Raw genomic sequence first — 16,343 nt, forward strand, 5'->3', positions numbered from 1 at the left:
TTTGTTGAGCATCTACTATATGCTAAAAACAGGCTGGAAGGCAGATGCATAGAGAAAAACACAGACCCTGTCTTGGAGGAGGACAGGAGGGGGCGGTATAGGAAGGGAAGAAATGGAACAGGATTGAGAGCCTACAGCAGAGAGTGGGTGCATCCTGCAGTATGTGTGGTGGTGGTGGCGGCGGTGATGGTGATGGTGGTGGTGGTGGTAGTGCTTCTGGTGAGCTGGGATAATGATGTATCCAGACTTTGCCTCATTGATCCAATCCTTTGGGATGGTCATTCTTCCTTTCCCTGCCTGGGGAAGTTCTATTGAGCCTGAGCCACCAACACGCTTTGGATTCTACACCAGGGAGCTGCTGAATGACAAGAAGACGTCTCCAGCATTCCAGTCTCTTGCATGCAGCATCGCAGCTCCTGGGAGAACTGCGGTCGCAGGGACGCCTGTACGAGCAGGAGACACACAGAGGCAGCTGGGCCTTGCTGACTCTATATGGCTCACTTGTGGTCATTTCTATCTGTCCACCTGGGTCAGAAGCCAGAGAAGAATCCTCTGTCTCCACTGACATTCTAGAAGTGCCATCCTTGACTGAGCCCAGGGAACAAGTCATGCTGCCATGAAGATGAGGGTGTGTTGTGGGTGGGTCAAATCCTCTTGTCCAGTGGGCCTTGCCATAAGACTAGGGTGTTAAAGGGACCTTCCAGGAAAGCAAATACAGTTAACTCTCAAAGGATGCTGCCAACTTGTCCCCCAGAAAGAGAGGGCTTTATAAGAGGTAACCTCTTAGTCCATGCTGTCCACTGTGTGTGTGTGTGTGTGTGTGTGTGTGTGTGTGTGTGTGTGTGTGTGTGTGTCTAGGTCTAGGCACTGAGCATGGCTGGGGGAGAGTATGCAGCTAGGATACTCTTGACTTTGTCCCATGGTTGCAAATTGATGCTACATCAGGACTCCTCTGTTCGCCATAGTCGAATAGATGGGTTGATCCCCATCTTTGCCTAGCTCCCAGATGTTTGGAAAGCCTCAGCTTAAATAATTTGCCTCTCTTGGGATTGAGGTCCTCCTTTTTGTACACTGACAGCTACCCTGAGGGTAATCCTTCAGGAGAGATGGCTGTCTTTGACCATGACTTTTCCGGCACACTGCAGGTAGTCAATAAAAGCTCACTGCATTATGGCATAGTCATGGTGTCTCTTCACAGCAACAGAAACCCTACCTAAGACAGGGAGTAAAGAGTTTATTTGAATCATAATTCCAGGTTACAGTGGATTACCATGGGAAAGTGAAGGCAGGAACATCGTGTCCACAGTCAAGAGCAGAGAGAGAGCTGATGCATGGATCCTTGCCTGCTCTCAGCTAGCCTCCTCTCTTGTACTGTCCAGTCTACTTGCCTAGGGAATAGTACCGCCCACAAAGGACTGGGTTTTCTTACATCAATTAACAATATCACCCCCCACAATCTTCCCACAGGCCAGCCTGATCTAGACAATTCCACTTTAGGGCTCATTTTACTCTTTGATTTTTAATTAAGTTTTGGTGGCTGTGCGTTTTCAACCTTTCACTCCTACCACATTGTCCTCAGTTCCCACGTACAGCTATGGGACCCCATATGGAACTCACAGCTTTGGTTTAGACATTTGAATGTGCGGAAGGGCTGGACGGCAGAGGGCTGAGCCTTGAGGGTAGGAGGGTCAAGTCCCATTAAAGCCTCCTTAGGGTGGTGTGTGGGGAGTCAGAAAGGAAGGCAGTTAGAACGGTTATTCCCTGGGATATGAAAAAACTTCTGGTCAAGCAAGTATATCTTTTAAATCTTGAGGTCTTAAAGGCACCATCTGTTTCACAGTGGTCACACAGTGACTAATAAGTGCCACTTAAAAGACAATGCAGTCAGGCTAGAGAAACGGCTCCGTGGTTAAGGCACTCGCCCTAAAAGTGTGGGGTTTGGAGTTCAAATCCCCAGAACCCATATACAGTGGGAATGGTAACCCACCTGATTCCACCTCAGAAGGTGGATCCTCAGGTCAAGCTGACTGGCAACATTAGCCACATTGTTGAGCTCTGTCTGGGTTTGATTGAGAACCCTTCTTCGGTGAATACGATAGAAGAGCAGCCAAGGGCGGGTTTGCAGCTGTGGGTGAAGTCCCTAAGCTCGAGTCCCTATGCAGACCCCTTAGATCACTCTGCACACCCCGCAGAGGATTTGCAGATGTGAACATGAGCCCCAGCTGCTGAGTCCAGTGGCTATGAAAGGCCTTTGACTCCAAGCCAGAGGTCTGGCATCTCTCCTCAGCATCTCTCAAGTTATACAGGCAGGGGAAGTCTCAGGCCAATCTCAGTTCTTGATTGTGCTAAGGTTCAAAATATCTATTGTACACATACGGCGGGTGGGAAAACCTGTCCGAACAGAGGCATGCGGGAAGGAATACCTGTGTTGCAGGATAAATCAGAGGCTCAGCACTACATGAGGCAAAATTTGGCTCCCACAGCCCAATGAGGGATACATTGTATCGCAAAACAATAATGAGAGTATCAGGGTAAGATCCAAAGATCTTAGGTTTTCTGAGATAACCATGTTCTAAGAAACCTGTTTTATAAAGCTGGGGATATAGCCCAACGGTAGAATGCAGGTCCTGCCTGCTCAGAGTCTTAGGTCCAACCCCCGTGTCAATTTATAAAGCCAGGAAAGGACACGGCGACACAGGGAGGATCCAGGGCGATGCTCAAGCGTTACACCTACTGGCAGTTGTACAACCCTGTGGGGCTGGCTATTTTTCATCTCCTAATTGTGGGGTTTTGTTTTTTACGCTATAGTTAGAAAGCAGAGCCCCGAGCACTCTGGGCAAACCGTGTGCTTTCACAGCCACCATCTCGCTTGCTCCTCTTCTCCACCCGCGTGGTAGGTGCAACCGTTCCTGTCGAACAAAGAAACTGAGGCTCAGCACCTCGACCCACGTGACAAGTGTCAGAGCCTGGCACTTGAACTTGTTTCCCATCTTAGGCACTCTCCAAGGCTGTCGAGGACAGGCTGCCATGCGTGAGATGATAAGACTTGCCACCCAGGATGACAGGCGGCGGGAAGGGGAGAAGATTTGCTGGTCTCACTGAATCAGCCAATTTGCCAGGCGCGTCCGGGTGTCACGCTGCTATATTTAGACTGCAGCGCCCTGACGCTTCTCGTAACTGACCACAAATCCCCTCCCTGCTCGGTGTGGCCAGGCTCACAGGAGTTTGGAGCGCCTCAGGGACTTCCTGTCAGCACAGCAGAAGGATGAGCATGGCTACCTGCCTTCAGCATGCTTTGAGGGGCAGTGAGCCCACCCCCATCACTGGAGATGCAGACACAGTGGGCTACTCGCCCTCGATGATGTAAGGACTGATTCTGCACGGAAGATACGGCCAGCACTCTATAAAGATGAACCGGCTGTTAGAATTCCCACCAGGGTTTCTAACTCCATGTTCATGGTACCAGGCCCCACGGGTTAGAGGCAGTGCTGCTTGCTCACTAGCCTGAGGGTCTCAGAGGGAGGCAGTTATGTGTGGAAAGGGAACGCACTGCATCTGCCCTGTGAGGGTGTGGCTCAAGTCACCTGACACATCAGCTCTCTGACTCTCCTCAGGCAAAACTACTTCCTTCACATATCCTTCCAGCTGGGGACCCGTGTGGTGAGCTGTGTGGCCTGGCTGTGTTCCTACAGCCCTGCTCCCAGGCTGCAAGCTGAAGAGAGGGGAGTCAGAGACACTTTGCTCTCTCTGTGAAGCCCCCTATGGCTGTTGGGGGCTTGTCTGGGACCGTGATGCGCCGGGTGCCTGCTTACTCTCGACTGCATTCTTGACAGAGTCAGCCAAAGTCAACACTTTGGAGCTCTTTCTACATGTTGCTGAACTACCGGGCTGAGTCGACAGCTCTCATCCTGACCACACCACACAGACGGTCACCACGTCTCAGGACATGAAGCCACCAAGGAATGTCCTTCAGAACTTTTCGCCCCAGTGTCTCGAACAGTACCTGGCCCATACTGGGCAACTGCCAGACATTTGAGGAATCAACGAGGTAGCTAGGGTTGTACCAACTCAGCAGACAGCTCCAGTCTCCCCTCAAGGGAGCACTCTCAGGGGCACGGAACTCTGGGGCAGCAGGCTGTGTCTTCCCTGAGGCCTCCCAAAGCCCCACACGGCCTCCGCAGGTGGCAGAGCATCCCAGTGTAGCTGGCACCATCCTGGTTTCGGGAGGTGAAATTCTCCAGTCCCGAGAGAGCTGAGATTGTTGATCACGGTGTACCTCAGTGACCAACCTGACAGACAGGCATGGAGGCTCTGCGGGTCAGGCCTTTCTTCAGATACATCCCCAGAGCCTGTGTGCTGTGGCCCCAGGCAGGCATCCCCACCCTTCTGGCTCTTTTCTCCTCAGTAAGCGGAGAAGCACCCCAGGTGTACCTCACAAGATGCGCCAGAGGTTGTAACAAAATGCCATACAGAAAGTCAAATATGGCAGGTCCTGGCACACAGCGAGCATACTGCAAGGGACTAGGAGGGTGAAGTCTGAGGGACAGAGTGGGACACTTTGTGCTGGTAGGAAGAGCTGGCCTTCTAGGTCCACCAGGATGCGACCTGCTTCCTAGTACTCTCTGCTTTGGTTGACCTCTGTGCCAGACTTCATTTCCTGGACTGGTCCTGGGCTAGGTGCGTACGAAATGAAGGTCCTTGCTGTCAGGGAGCACCAGACAGGGTGGCTCAGACTGCGCACGGTGCTGGAGGGAGGAGGGCTGCGTGGAAGGATGTGGTGTCCCTTCCTTCCATTTTTGACAGCCGTCCATCCCAGCCTTGACAAGTCCCTCAGCCATGGTCCATTCTGCCCACAGAGTCCAGACCTGAAGAGACTGTGACAGAAAAACCCGTGTATTTGAGCCTCAGATGTCCCTTCCAGCACTGCAGTCAGTCAGCTGTCACTCTTCGGGTCCCTCTCTCCCTGCCTGCACGACTCTGGGCACCATCTTAAAGCCTTTGAGTGGATGGTTTTTCCTCCCATATGGGTGTGCTCACTAGACAGGCACTGGGGGTGACTCGCCCCTTGGGGTGTCATCTCTGTTTTCTATCCTGGCTTCTTCTACCTGAGAGCGGGGTCCCTGCCTCCCTGATGGTGTTCTTTACATCACATGTGCTCCGAGATGGGGTGAGCAACAGCCAAGGGGATGAGGGCTGGAGAGAAGCTGGTCCTGGCTCCTCAGCGCTCTCCCGACCGGCCATGTGCATGGCTCATGGCTTTCCATGCTGACTGATTGGCCCAGCAGGGTCAGATGAACTTCCGCAGGAGGGAGAAGGAAGGGCAGGAAATCAGGAGGAGGAGGCAGCAGCTAAAGTGGTGCCGCTGTGGCTGAGGCAGGGAGAACAGCAGGGGGGGACGGGACAGTAGAACACATTAGTCACCTCTCAGGCCTCCCTTGGCACAGAAGCCCAGTCTTAATGCATTTCTAATCAGCTTCCAGAGCTGCGGGTGGAGGCTACAGATGGGGTTTCCTCGTGGGACTGGCAGGGGACAGGCTGAGTGGGAGGTAGCCATGTTCAGTCTGCAGCATCTGCTCCCCTCTTCTGCCTTCTTCTTTCTAAGGGGCTTCCTGGGGTCCTCATTTTGAGACTGAGTGTGGAGGCAGGAGGATTGCAAGTTCTAGGATGTTCTAGAACAGTCTGGCCCCACCAAAATGGAAACCACCCCTCTCCCCCAGATTCAGACCCAGCTATGCGACTGGGCTGCATCCCTCCAGGCTACCTAGTACAGCCTCAACATCAGGTCTCAGGCAACAGCTCTCTCAGCCTCTTCTGGAATGTCTAATCACAGGACACATACACAGAAGAACCCAGATGGCCAAGGCAGGCAAGCTGCACAAGAGTTTAGCTCTCCAGCGCGGACACAGACCCTCTTGTCCAGGGCAGTGATCTGAGCTCTTAAGTTGTATTGCCTTCATTCAGGAAGAGAAATTCATGTCCAAGGTTTCAGAATGAATCCAGTGTACATTTCTTTAGCACAGTGGGAAAAAAAGGGGTGGAAATACAGATGTTAAAAACACAGGCTTAAATTCTGCTTCCAATCAAAACAACGCTGTGATTCCATCTTACACCTGTAAGAATGGCCAAGATCAAAAACACTGACGACAACTTATGCTGGAGAGGTTGTGGGATAAAGGGAACACTCCTCCATTGCTGGTGGGAGTGCAAGCTGGTCCAGCCCCTCTGAATATCAGGATGGCGATTTCTCAGAAAATTAGGAAACAACCTTCCTCAAGACCCAGCAATACGACTTTTGGGTATATATCCAAAGAATGCTCAACCATGCCACAAAGACATGTGCTCAACTATGTAACTATGTTCATAGCAGTATTGTTTGTCATAGCCAGAACCTGGAAACAACCTAAATGTCCCTCGACTGAAGAATGGATAAGGAAAATGTGGTACATTTACACAATGGAGTACTACACAGCAGAAAAAATAATGACATCTTGAATTTTGCAGGCAAATGGATGGAACTAGAAAACATCATATTGAGTGAGGTAACCCAGACCAAGAAAGGCAATTATCACATGTACTCACTCATAGGTGGTTTTTAAACATAAAGTAAAGAAAACCAGCCCACAAATCACAATCCCAGAGAACCTAGACAACAATGGGGACCCTAGGAGAGACTTACATAGATCTACATGGGAAGTAGAAAAAGACAAAATCTCCTGAATAAATTGGGAGCATGGGGACCATGGAATAGGGCTGAAGGGGAGGGGAGAGGTAGGGAGTGGAGCAGAGAAAAATGTAGAGCTCAATAAAAATCAATAAAAAAATTTTAAAAAAGAAATACTGCTTCCAGCCCAGTTGGAGTTATTGGGACCTAATTCATTCACTCAACTGGAAAAAAACAAGTTCAGTATATGAAAACAATTTTTCAGGACTTTGATGTCAAGCAAGAAGGCTTGAGGACAGACAGAATACGGAGAACCCTGGGGGCAGGCAGAGGGTGCTCGCAGTCCCCAGAGACTATGGCTGGTGAGTCATGGATGTGTACAGCCTGCTGAGACAGAGTCAACCAAATGGATGACCCTGAGCAGTGCCTGGCACCCACACAAAACCACCACTCCTGCTTCTCCCATTGGCCACTTCGTGGATCTTACAACTCACAGGGCAGCAGAGAGAATGGGCCGGCCTCGCTAGCCGCGATAGTCACCATCAGATTAAATATGGCCCTTGTCATGCCTAGCAAATCATAAATCCCTGAAGAGTCCAAGCTGCTCCCAAATGAGTGGTCTTCATCCAGAATAAAGACGACGACTATTTAGAGAATACAGAAATACTTATCATGCAATGAGGTGAAATTCACAGTGCTTAGCCAGGTGTGGTGGCACACACCTTTAATCCTAGCACTAGGGGAGGCAGAGGCAGGTGAATCTCAGAGTTCAAGGCTAGCCTGGTCTATAGAGGGAGTTCCAGGAGTACACAGAAGAACCCTGTCTTAAAAAAGAAAGGAAGAGAGAGTGGGAAAAAAGAGGGGGGAAAGAATCTCATAGTGTTTAGCATCTGACCAAGAATGACCAGACAGGCAAGGAGATACAACCTGAAATAGGAGCTGAGGGCATCCCATAAACACACCCCAAAAGACTAAAAATGAGTGGGAACATGTTAAGAAAAGACAAGATAATTTTTAAAAGACACAAACTTACTGTCTAGAGACAACAGCCATAATCTCTGGGATGGTGATACTCTGGATGGGTTTGCCACTAGTTGAAAGATGGCCAAAGAAAACGGTGGCCATCCTGAAGGGGTACTGATGATAGTGACTCAAACGGAACATCAAGAGAAAGAGCAGAACGCCAATGGGTGTGAGCCAGTTGGAGGCAGCCTTGTGTAACCAGAAAGAATGTCGAAAGGCAAGAAGAACAGAAAAATGAAGAATGAATGCCAGAAAAGCTCCCAAATGTGATGAGACTATAACCCACAGAGGCGCTTTTCAGATTTATTTTATTTTTGATGACGTGTACATGTTTGTGGGGCAATATATGCACATATGATTGCAGTACCCACAGAGGCCAGAAGAGAGTGTTGGATCTGGAGGTACAGGGCCAGATGGTGGCCAGATATGGGAGCTAGGAACCAAACTGGGGTCCTTTGGAAGAGCAACACACACTCTCAAAGGATGAGCCCCCTCTCCAGCCTCCTGCACACACATCTGGAAATTCCAAGCACTAGAAACATGAGAACCACACAAAGGTAAAGCTTCTCTAAATTGCTCAACATCAGAGAAAAAGATAAAAATCTTAAAAGCAGCCAGAGGGGGAAAGGAGACACTATACTCAGAGGACCGAAATACAGAGAGCAGAAGACTTTCTCTGGAAACAACCCAAGCAGGAAGTTAAAGCCATATTTTTAATTGGACTAACAACTTAGAGTGTCTAGACATATAAAAGCTGAGAGAATTCATCCAGCAATTCGGTAGCACTAGAGATGCCAACGCCCTTCCAGGCAGAAAGAAAACGATGCCCCAAAGAAATGAGAGTCTACACCAATGAAAGAAAGGCACCAGGAGTAACTAGTGCATGGGGGAAACACGTAAGACTTCCCCTTATTACTGAAATAAATGGAAGAAAACTGACTTTTAGCAAAGATAGTAATAAAGTATTATGGTTTATAACATAAACACAATAGTGTATTATGGTTTATAACATAAGCACAATAATGTATTGTGGTTTATAACACACACACACATCTCAGGGAGACAGAATGGGCAGGGAAGGGGCAACCCTGGGTCTCCAGATCTCAGGACAGAAGCTAGAGCTTGGCCCGATACAAGGCAGAGCACACAAAATTGTTATATAAGCAGTATCTTCCTGGAAACGCACGCCCACCCCCCAGGCCTGTTCTCTAGGGTCCCTGAAGTCCTAGGTTTTAAAATACTACCTAGAGATTTGATGCCTTTGTTAATTGTGCATTACCTTCCTGAAGAAACAACACACAGCCCCTTCTGAGGTCTGATGACGATGCCCAAGGACTTACGAGGTCTTTTCAGTGAGAATTTGAAGAAGACAGGCCCTCTGGTTAGAACCACCTGAGATAATAGATAATTTGTACTTTATGATAATTCTTGCTTTAAGAAAACACGGGCTGTTGTTAGCATGAAAGCCCTTGAGCCCATAGAGACTGTGGGAGCCAGGAATATTAAACACTCAGCGGCCTCTCCTCTAAGGAAGAATTGACTATTTCCACCCAGAAGACTGGGAGTGGATATTGTGAGTGGCCTGGTGACCTTTTTGCTATCTGTGGAGGCAGACCACACCCAAATCCCCCAGAATGTCTACCCCAGACTCTCCCTCCCCAAACCTCTATCTTTAGCTCCCAGTTAATAGAACCCACCCGTAGGGGAAATGTCACATGTATTTTATGGCCTGCTGACCTCTGTGCTGTCTCAGTCAGACACCACACCAGATCCTAGGTCTTTTAGCGTGGAGCCCACCCTCAAGGTCGCATGGACTTTGCCAAGGAGTTTCTGTGTAGTTGCACCTTAGGTTTTATTGTGCTTAGCATACATGTGGTCCTAGGTTCAACTCCCCAGTACTGTCAAAAAAGTAGAATAAGTAAACAATTTATTTAAAATCATGCTGACAGTAAACCGCCTGGCATCCAACTCGCTGAGGTGTGGTCCAGGTTGATGATATCAGTCCAAACCGAGTTTTCAGTCCCACCTCAATTCTTCTCTGTTCCTCTGCCTGACATCTGCAGAGGCCTGGCATCCCCAAAACCTCCAGCCCCTCTTCCCGCCTCTGTCAACGGTCCTAGTAACAGGTTGCCTGGCTCCCCAAGATTCTATTTTTGGGGCAGTGGTGTTTCTCTGGACAAGAAATGTCTGCTAATTTCTTACAGATCTGTTGGAATGATCCCACAGACTCCTTTATACAAAACAAAGAAGGCCTCTATTTTAAAGAGAAAACAGAGTCATGTGTCCCTTATGACTAGAAGCCTTTTGTGGTTTTCCCGCTTTGTGGAAAAACAAAATGGAAAAGAAAATTTACTGTGAGTCTCCTAAGGCCCTGGAGGTGAGAGAAGGCAAAAGGGGTGGCAGGAAATCTCCCAGTATTGATTAGACCCTCAGGTTGCCTCCCAGAAATAGCCCAGGGTTAGTACCTGTTCCAGGTGCCTTCCCACCTGCCAAGGTCATGCTGTGGGGTGGGCTGCGGGAAGATGAGGGGGTAATCTCATTCCCCCCCACACACAGAAAGCCTTCTCAGACTCCTCTGCCATGAGGGTAAGTCACACAAGTGTCAGGTCTGAAATGGTCAAATATTTGCAGCTGCATATGGCTCCCCCAGCATAACCACCAGCTGGTTCATCTAGTATAACCACCAGCTAGTTCACCCAGCATAGTCACCAGTTAGTTCACCTAGTATAAGCAAACACCAGCTAGTTCACCAGCATAACCACCAGCTAGTTCATCCAGCAAACCACCAGCTAGTTCACCCAGCATAACCACCAGCTAGTTCACCCAGCAAACCACCAGCTAGTTCACCCAGCATAACCACCAGCTAGTTCACCTAGCATAACCGCCAGCTAGTTCACCCAGCATAACCACCAGCTAGTTCACCTAGCATAACTGCCAGCTAGTTCACCTAGCATAACCACCAGCTAGTTCACCCAGCACAAGCACCAGCTAGTTCACCTAGCATAACTGCCAGCCAGTTCACCTAGCATAACTGCCAGCTAGTTCACCTAGCATAACCACCAGCCACTTCTCCTAGCATAACCACCAGCTAGTTCACCCAGCACAAGCACCAGCTAGTTCACCCAGCATAACCACCATAAGCACCAGCTAGCTCAGAGTAACTATCTTCTCCCCTAGGCTTGCTGAGACAAGACCTTGAAAACCCAGCAGAGCTCCAGGATGGACGCAGCCCACACCCCTGTCCTGTGTGCTTCAGTGCAGTCCCCAGTCTCCAGGATGCCGTGGTCCATGCCTTCCCACCCTCCTGGACATGGAGAGTTATGGGCTGGGCTACTCCCTCTGCATTTGTCACAGACATGGGAGGACATCTGAGGGTGGGTCCTCAAGAGCCTGAAGCTTCTACCTAGGACCACTGGACTCTCCCATTAGAAGAACCAGCACTACACAGACTACACAAGGAGTGGGCTCTGTGCTGGGAGGAGGAGGCCCCAGCTGCTAAAAACAAACCCTGCAGAGAGGAACACCATATAGAGAGTGACCATGTGGGGAGGTGACAGAAACATCTGTGCAGAAGCCATGAGCTGGAGCCTAAGTGTCACACAGAGACCATTTCAGCAGATACAAACTACCCAGCAGGGTCCTTCTTGAATCTGTCCCACAAAACTGTGAGCAGTTCAGACAACTCCTTCCATCTCCTAGCAACCTCAGTAATCAACAGTAACCAAGCAGCCCATGCTGTGGCTGGCCAGTGTGCTACAGATTTCTAGTTAATTGTTAGCATTTAAAAATCCAGTCTGGAGGCTGGGGAGATGGCATAATAGGTGACAGGCTTGTACAGCAAGAACAGGACCTGAGTTTGAAGCCCAGAACCCTCATAAGAAGCCAGGCACGATGGTACACACTAGCAATCTCAGTGCTGGGATTAGAGACAGAAGGATCCCGAGGTTCACTAGCCACCAGTCCCCTTGTTCAGCAAGAGACCTTGTATTAAAAGCTAAGTAGAAAGCAGTTGGGAAAAGTACCCACCATTGACTATTGGCCTCCACATTTATAAATACACACACACACGAGAGAGAGAGAGAGAGAGAGAGAGAGAGAGAGAGAGAGAGAGAGAGAGAGAGAGAGAGAGAGATATGCCTGGCACATGGAAACTAGTGTCTGTCACACCTGCAGACCAGGCTCTTACTCTTAAGGACACCACAATGCAGCACCTCCCTGTTTCACTCCATGAAGCCAATGTCAGAGATTCCTAAGTTTCACCAATACGATACGTTCCACAATATGCTCCAGAGTCCAGGCCCTATCCCTGGTGCATGAGCTGGCTTGTTGGAGCCCATTCCCTATGAGGAGATGCCATGCTCAGCTTTAATACCACGAGGTGGAGGGGGGCTTGGTCCTGCCCAACTTAATGTGCCAGACTTGTTGACACCTCATGGGAGCCCTTACCTGTTGGAAGGAGTGGATGGCTGGGGGGAGGAAGCGAGGGGGCTCGGGAGGAGGGGTGGGGCTGAGAACTGTGGTTGGAATGTAAACTGAAACTAAACAACAATACCCCCCCCTAAAAAAATCAATATGCCCTAGAAAGTCTAGAACATGGTCTGTAAAGTCACGATGGCGGTCCAGGTGAAGGGGAGGAAAGCAGGTCTGGGCTCCTGAGGGGAAAGAATGGGCGGTAGCCATCTTAGAGTGTAAGAACTGGGCTCAGTCCTAGAGATCTGTGACCATCCCTCTCTCTCCAGCCCTGGAGTCTTAGTGACCCTGGCCATCTGGCTAACTCTGGCTACAGAGATATGGATGTCCTGCATGTCCACAATCTCCAAAGCTTCCAGGATCCAGAGATTGTGAGGGACTGTGTGGAATATTCCCCAGGTGGAGTATAGGTGGCCAAGTGCCCCAGGCTGTGGTCCAGGGGCTCTATCCTAAACCTCTGAGGCGAGCCTCTCCTATGCGCACTCTCTCTCTCTGTGTCCTATAAAGGAGAAAGGGCACACCTCTGCATCGGGGGACCATGTCCACACTGCACAGCTGATAGAGTATCATCTCAACACTTGTTTGCAGCCCCAGACGCTTCCAAAGTCTTACCTGCTCTGAACCACGTGAAGATGCTGGCAGGAACCCTATTTAGCATTGATGGCAGGAAGCCAGGGCTGGAGCTGCTTTCATTCTCTTCTTCAGGGAACACACTCCTGACCCCACCCATTCTTCCAGCTTCCATTTTCCACAGGGGATAGGGGGAGAGAATTTCCCCAGGCATATACACCATTCCTGTGCTGAAGAACCCACAATGGTTCCCAGTGCTTTCTGCTTCAACCCAGATTTCCCATCTGCAAATCAGCACCTGCTGTAACCTGGCCCTGACAGCTCACTCTCTGACCCACTGGGTCTCCTGTCCTCCAGCTCGCTGAAGGGCTCTGAATACGTCCCAGGCCTCAGTAACTACATGTTGCTTTCTCAAGAAGGCGCATTCCCGGGCTTGCTCAGTTCAGGACCATCTGCTGGTTGTCCTAGTATGCCCACCGCCTCCTTCTCTAAGTCCTGGTGATGTAGTCACATCTGATACCTTGCATTCACTCTCTGTGGGTCTGAGTGTCTTTTCCCAAGCACGCATCTCATCATCCTCATCCAACCATCCAGTCGAGGCTGTTGAAGAACTACTGCATGCCAGTTCAGCGCTGGGCTCAGCACTTGATCTATGTCTCTTCTGGGTCCTAGTAGTCTGACCAATACCCTGGAAGCACCCAGAGAAGGGATCTAGGTCCCATCCGACGTTGTCCCTCAGCACTCCTGTCCTAGTGCACGACAGGGTCCATGACTCAAGGTGCTGAAGGAGTAGATGGAGTGCCAAGATTTCTCGGTGGGTGCTCACTGCCACACAAGCAGGGGCTGTCACCTACACGCGCACACACACACACACACACACCCCGGGTGTACAGAGGCCAAGTGCCCGCTCCCACATACTGCTAGGTCCTTCCTATTTAAAAAAGTATCAGTTCTCATCCCGTGGGGCCGGTGAGACAGAGCTATAGCAGGAAGCGATACTGAGCGCAACCAAGGCCATGCAGAGCAGGAGGCACCATGGCGCCAGCACCTTCAGAGGAAGGGGACAGAGAAGCCATCTTGGAATGTGTCCCCAAGGTGAGGCCACATGGGGAAACCCCAGAATCTCTGCAGAGCCTAGGGTCTAGATTCAAAATCAGCTCCCTTCCTCACGAACAGCACACCCTTGGGTAAATTATTCCTGCCATCTGGCATGTTGACCTACAGAAATCCAGGCTAAGAGGACTTGCCAGAGTTCACACACAGTAGGTCCTCTAAAGACCTTAGTGTGTCTTCCATTGGTGTGCCCATTCACACTTCCGCTCCTTTTAGTCAGCATGGTGCTGAGCATGCAATCAGTGCCGCCTTTTGGCAGGAACAAACTGGCCACATGAAATGTGAATTATAAAACAAAAACAACAAAAGTGAAACCCCACTGCCACCACAACAAAAAAACAGACTCCTGCAGGCTCTGCCCACAGGTACAGAAAAGCTCTGTATGTTTTGTCAAGTCACCATAGCAACTGTGGATGCTCTAGCCAGCCCCAAGGTTGGCCAGTAATGATCAATTTCTCTTGTAACCATGGAAACCCCAGCTTCTGTGGGATGCAGAGAGGAAGGCAGCCACAGACATCCTGTGAGTTTCTCTCCTCACTTCAGCTACAGCTTAGCTAAACACCCTTCCATCTGCAATGGCAGTGACTGTTCCGCATGACAATATTTACATACGGGCAGAATATGAGATGGGTTGTCAGCCAAAAAGGGGGAGTCGTCAGAGTCCTTAGGGTTATTGCTTGCTTGCGTAAGACGGCCCAACCCTGGGTCTTGATTCCCCAGAGCTAACTTGGAGACTTTGTGTCCTTTGATGCTCCCATTTGGGAGCAACCCTCTATAGTCAGCCTGGCTTTTGATGTTATGTTTTAACAGACTTCCACCACACGGGTGAAGTTTGGAGAAAGGAATGTGTCCCTTCAAACATTGCTGCTAGAGACAAGCAACAGGGATCGGGGCCCTGGACATACACACCCAGGAGGCAACAGAGTTGGCTTCCTCACAGGGCCGCAGAAGGGGAAACGTCTTGTGGGTTGGGACTTGTGTCCAGCCAAATGTAGCCTCTCTCTATAGCCACACACTGTGGTCAGCACTGGGTCTTCCCAAGAACCATGCATAACCCCAGAAAAGGGTGTGTGCCTTTGTTCTGGCTCAAGAGAATCAACACCTAAGATCACAACTCCAAGGCATTCTCCTGCCTCCAAGACCACCATGCACCAAGAGGTCATTTGTATATCTGCCACAAGGAGCCTGCTTTGTGTGCAGGGAAGGGTGGTGGTCTCCTGCTCAAACCCAGCACAAAGCAAAAATGCATTAAACCATCCATCTCTGTCACAAAGCCCTGTCACCGCCTTCCTAAGTAGCAGAGGCTAAAGTCTTACCCACAGTGGAGAGAAAGGGGGTTGCCCCGAGGACACCAACAAGTGACAGAGTGCCAGTGCCAAGCAAAACCAGAGTAGGGAGGGCAGCTTCTCTCCAGTTCTCCTCTGCCAGTCCGGGGGCTCGAGGACTAACATAGTGAGTGGGGGTTGGGCTGGGAGGGGCGACTTCAGCTCCCCAGGCTCCTCAGAGCTGTCTTGTTCAAAAGTGGGGTGCTCAAGGGAGACAGCTTCGCTCCACTCCACCTTCGGTGTGTGAGGAACATGAGCCACTCCACCCAGGACAGTCAAGCTGCCGCCCCGGGTACACGCACCAGGTGGGACTGCCTGCCGGGCTCGGGACAAAGGACCTGGCCACGGACGCTAGAGCTGCACCGGGGAAGGCAGCGAGGCCGGGGTTCTGAAAACTTGACGACCCAGGGAGCGTGGGGAAGATTTCGGATTACCTGCGCGGCCATAAAAGACAGATCCATGGTGTCGCTGCTGGCGTGGCTGCTGCTGTTGCTGCCCGCGCTCCAGTACTCCTCGCTGCTGCTGCTGTCGTCGCTATCGCCGCTGCGGGTCCAGCCACCCGCACAGCTATCAGGGAGCGGGCGGAACAGCGAGCAGGTGCCCTCAGGCCCCGGCGACCGTGACCTCAGCAACCCCGGCGTGGTGGCGCTTTTGCAGCCTTCACGGCGTCCTCGCTGACTCCGGGCTTTGCCTCCCGACACCAACTGGGCGGGAGACCCCGGGCGCGGCGCCCCTCCACGTGACCACTCCCAGCCCCACCCCCGGGGGCGGGCCGAGCAGGACCCCTGATTTCTAGCCATCCTCCCTTTACCTTGGCCAAAAGGGGAAACTGAGGCCTGCAGTGTGGCCAGCTGGGTTGGTGAGCCAGCCTCCAACCCAAATCCAGCGTGGTGGGCGCCCTTCCCAGGGCACCTGACTCAAGCTTTTCTGGGGTTGGCTGAGTTACCGGGTGACCCGGAGTATATATACACGGCTTTCAGTGGAAGCCCTGTGCCCAGACTCCTGAGTGCTTGGCACTTAAACTGGGCAGAACAAAGCAGAAAGTCTAGCTTTTCTGTATTGTGTGTTTTGGGTGAAGTTTGAGTGTTTGAGCCTGGGTATCCTCATTTGTAAAACACGAGTAACAAAACCTAGGAATTAAATAAGACACGGCATATGTCACCATAGGGTGAGCTGTAGCA

The 16,343-nt window shown here is 50.7% G+C and overlaps 1 protein-coding gene across 1 annotated transcript in view; it reads right to left on the reverse strand.

Annotated features, from left to right (window-relative positions):
• The window catches only part of C14H14orf132 (chromosome 14 C14orf132 homolog), a 31,016-nt gene extending 14,955 nt beyond the window's left edge, over window positions 1-16,061 (reverse strand). The window contains exon 1 of the mRNA XM_075947342.1: window positions 15,597-16,061. Coding sequence (XP_075803457.1) covers window positions 15,597-15,962 — 366 coding nt within the window. The 5' untranslated portion in view covers window positions 15,963-16,061. The remainder of the gene's footprint in view (window positions 1-15,596) is intronic.
• Window positions 16,062-16,343: the final 282 nt, after the last annotated feature.

This window comes from Microtus pennsylvanicus, chromosome 14, assembly GCF_037038515.1.
Source record: "Microtus pennsylvanicus isolate mMicPen1 chromosome 14, mMicPen1.hap1, whole genome shotgun sequence".
Lineage (NCBI taxonomy): Eukaryota > Metazoa > Chordata > Mammalia > Rodentia > Cricetidae > Microtus > Microtus pennsylvanicus.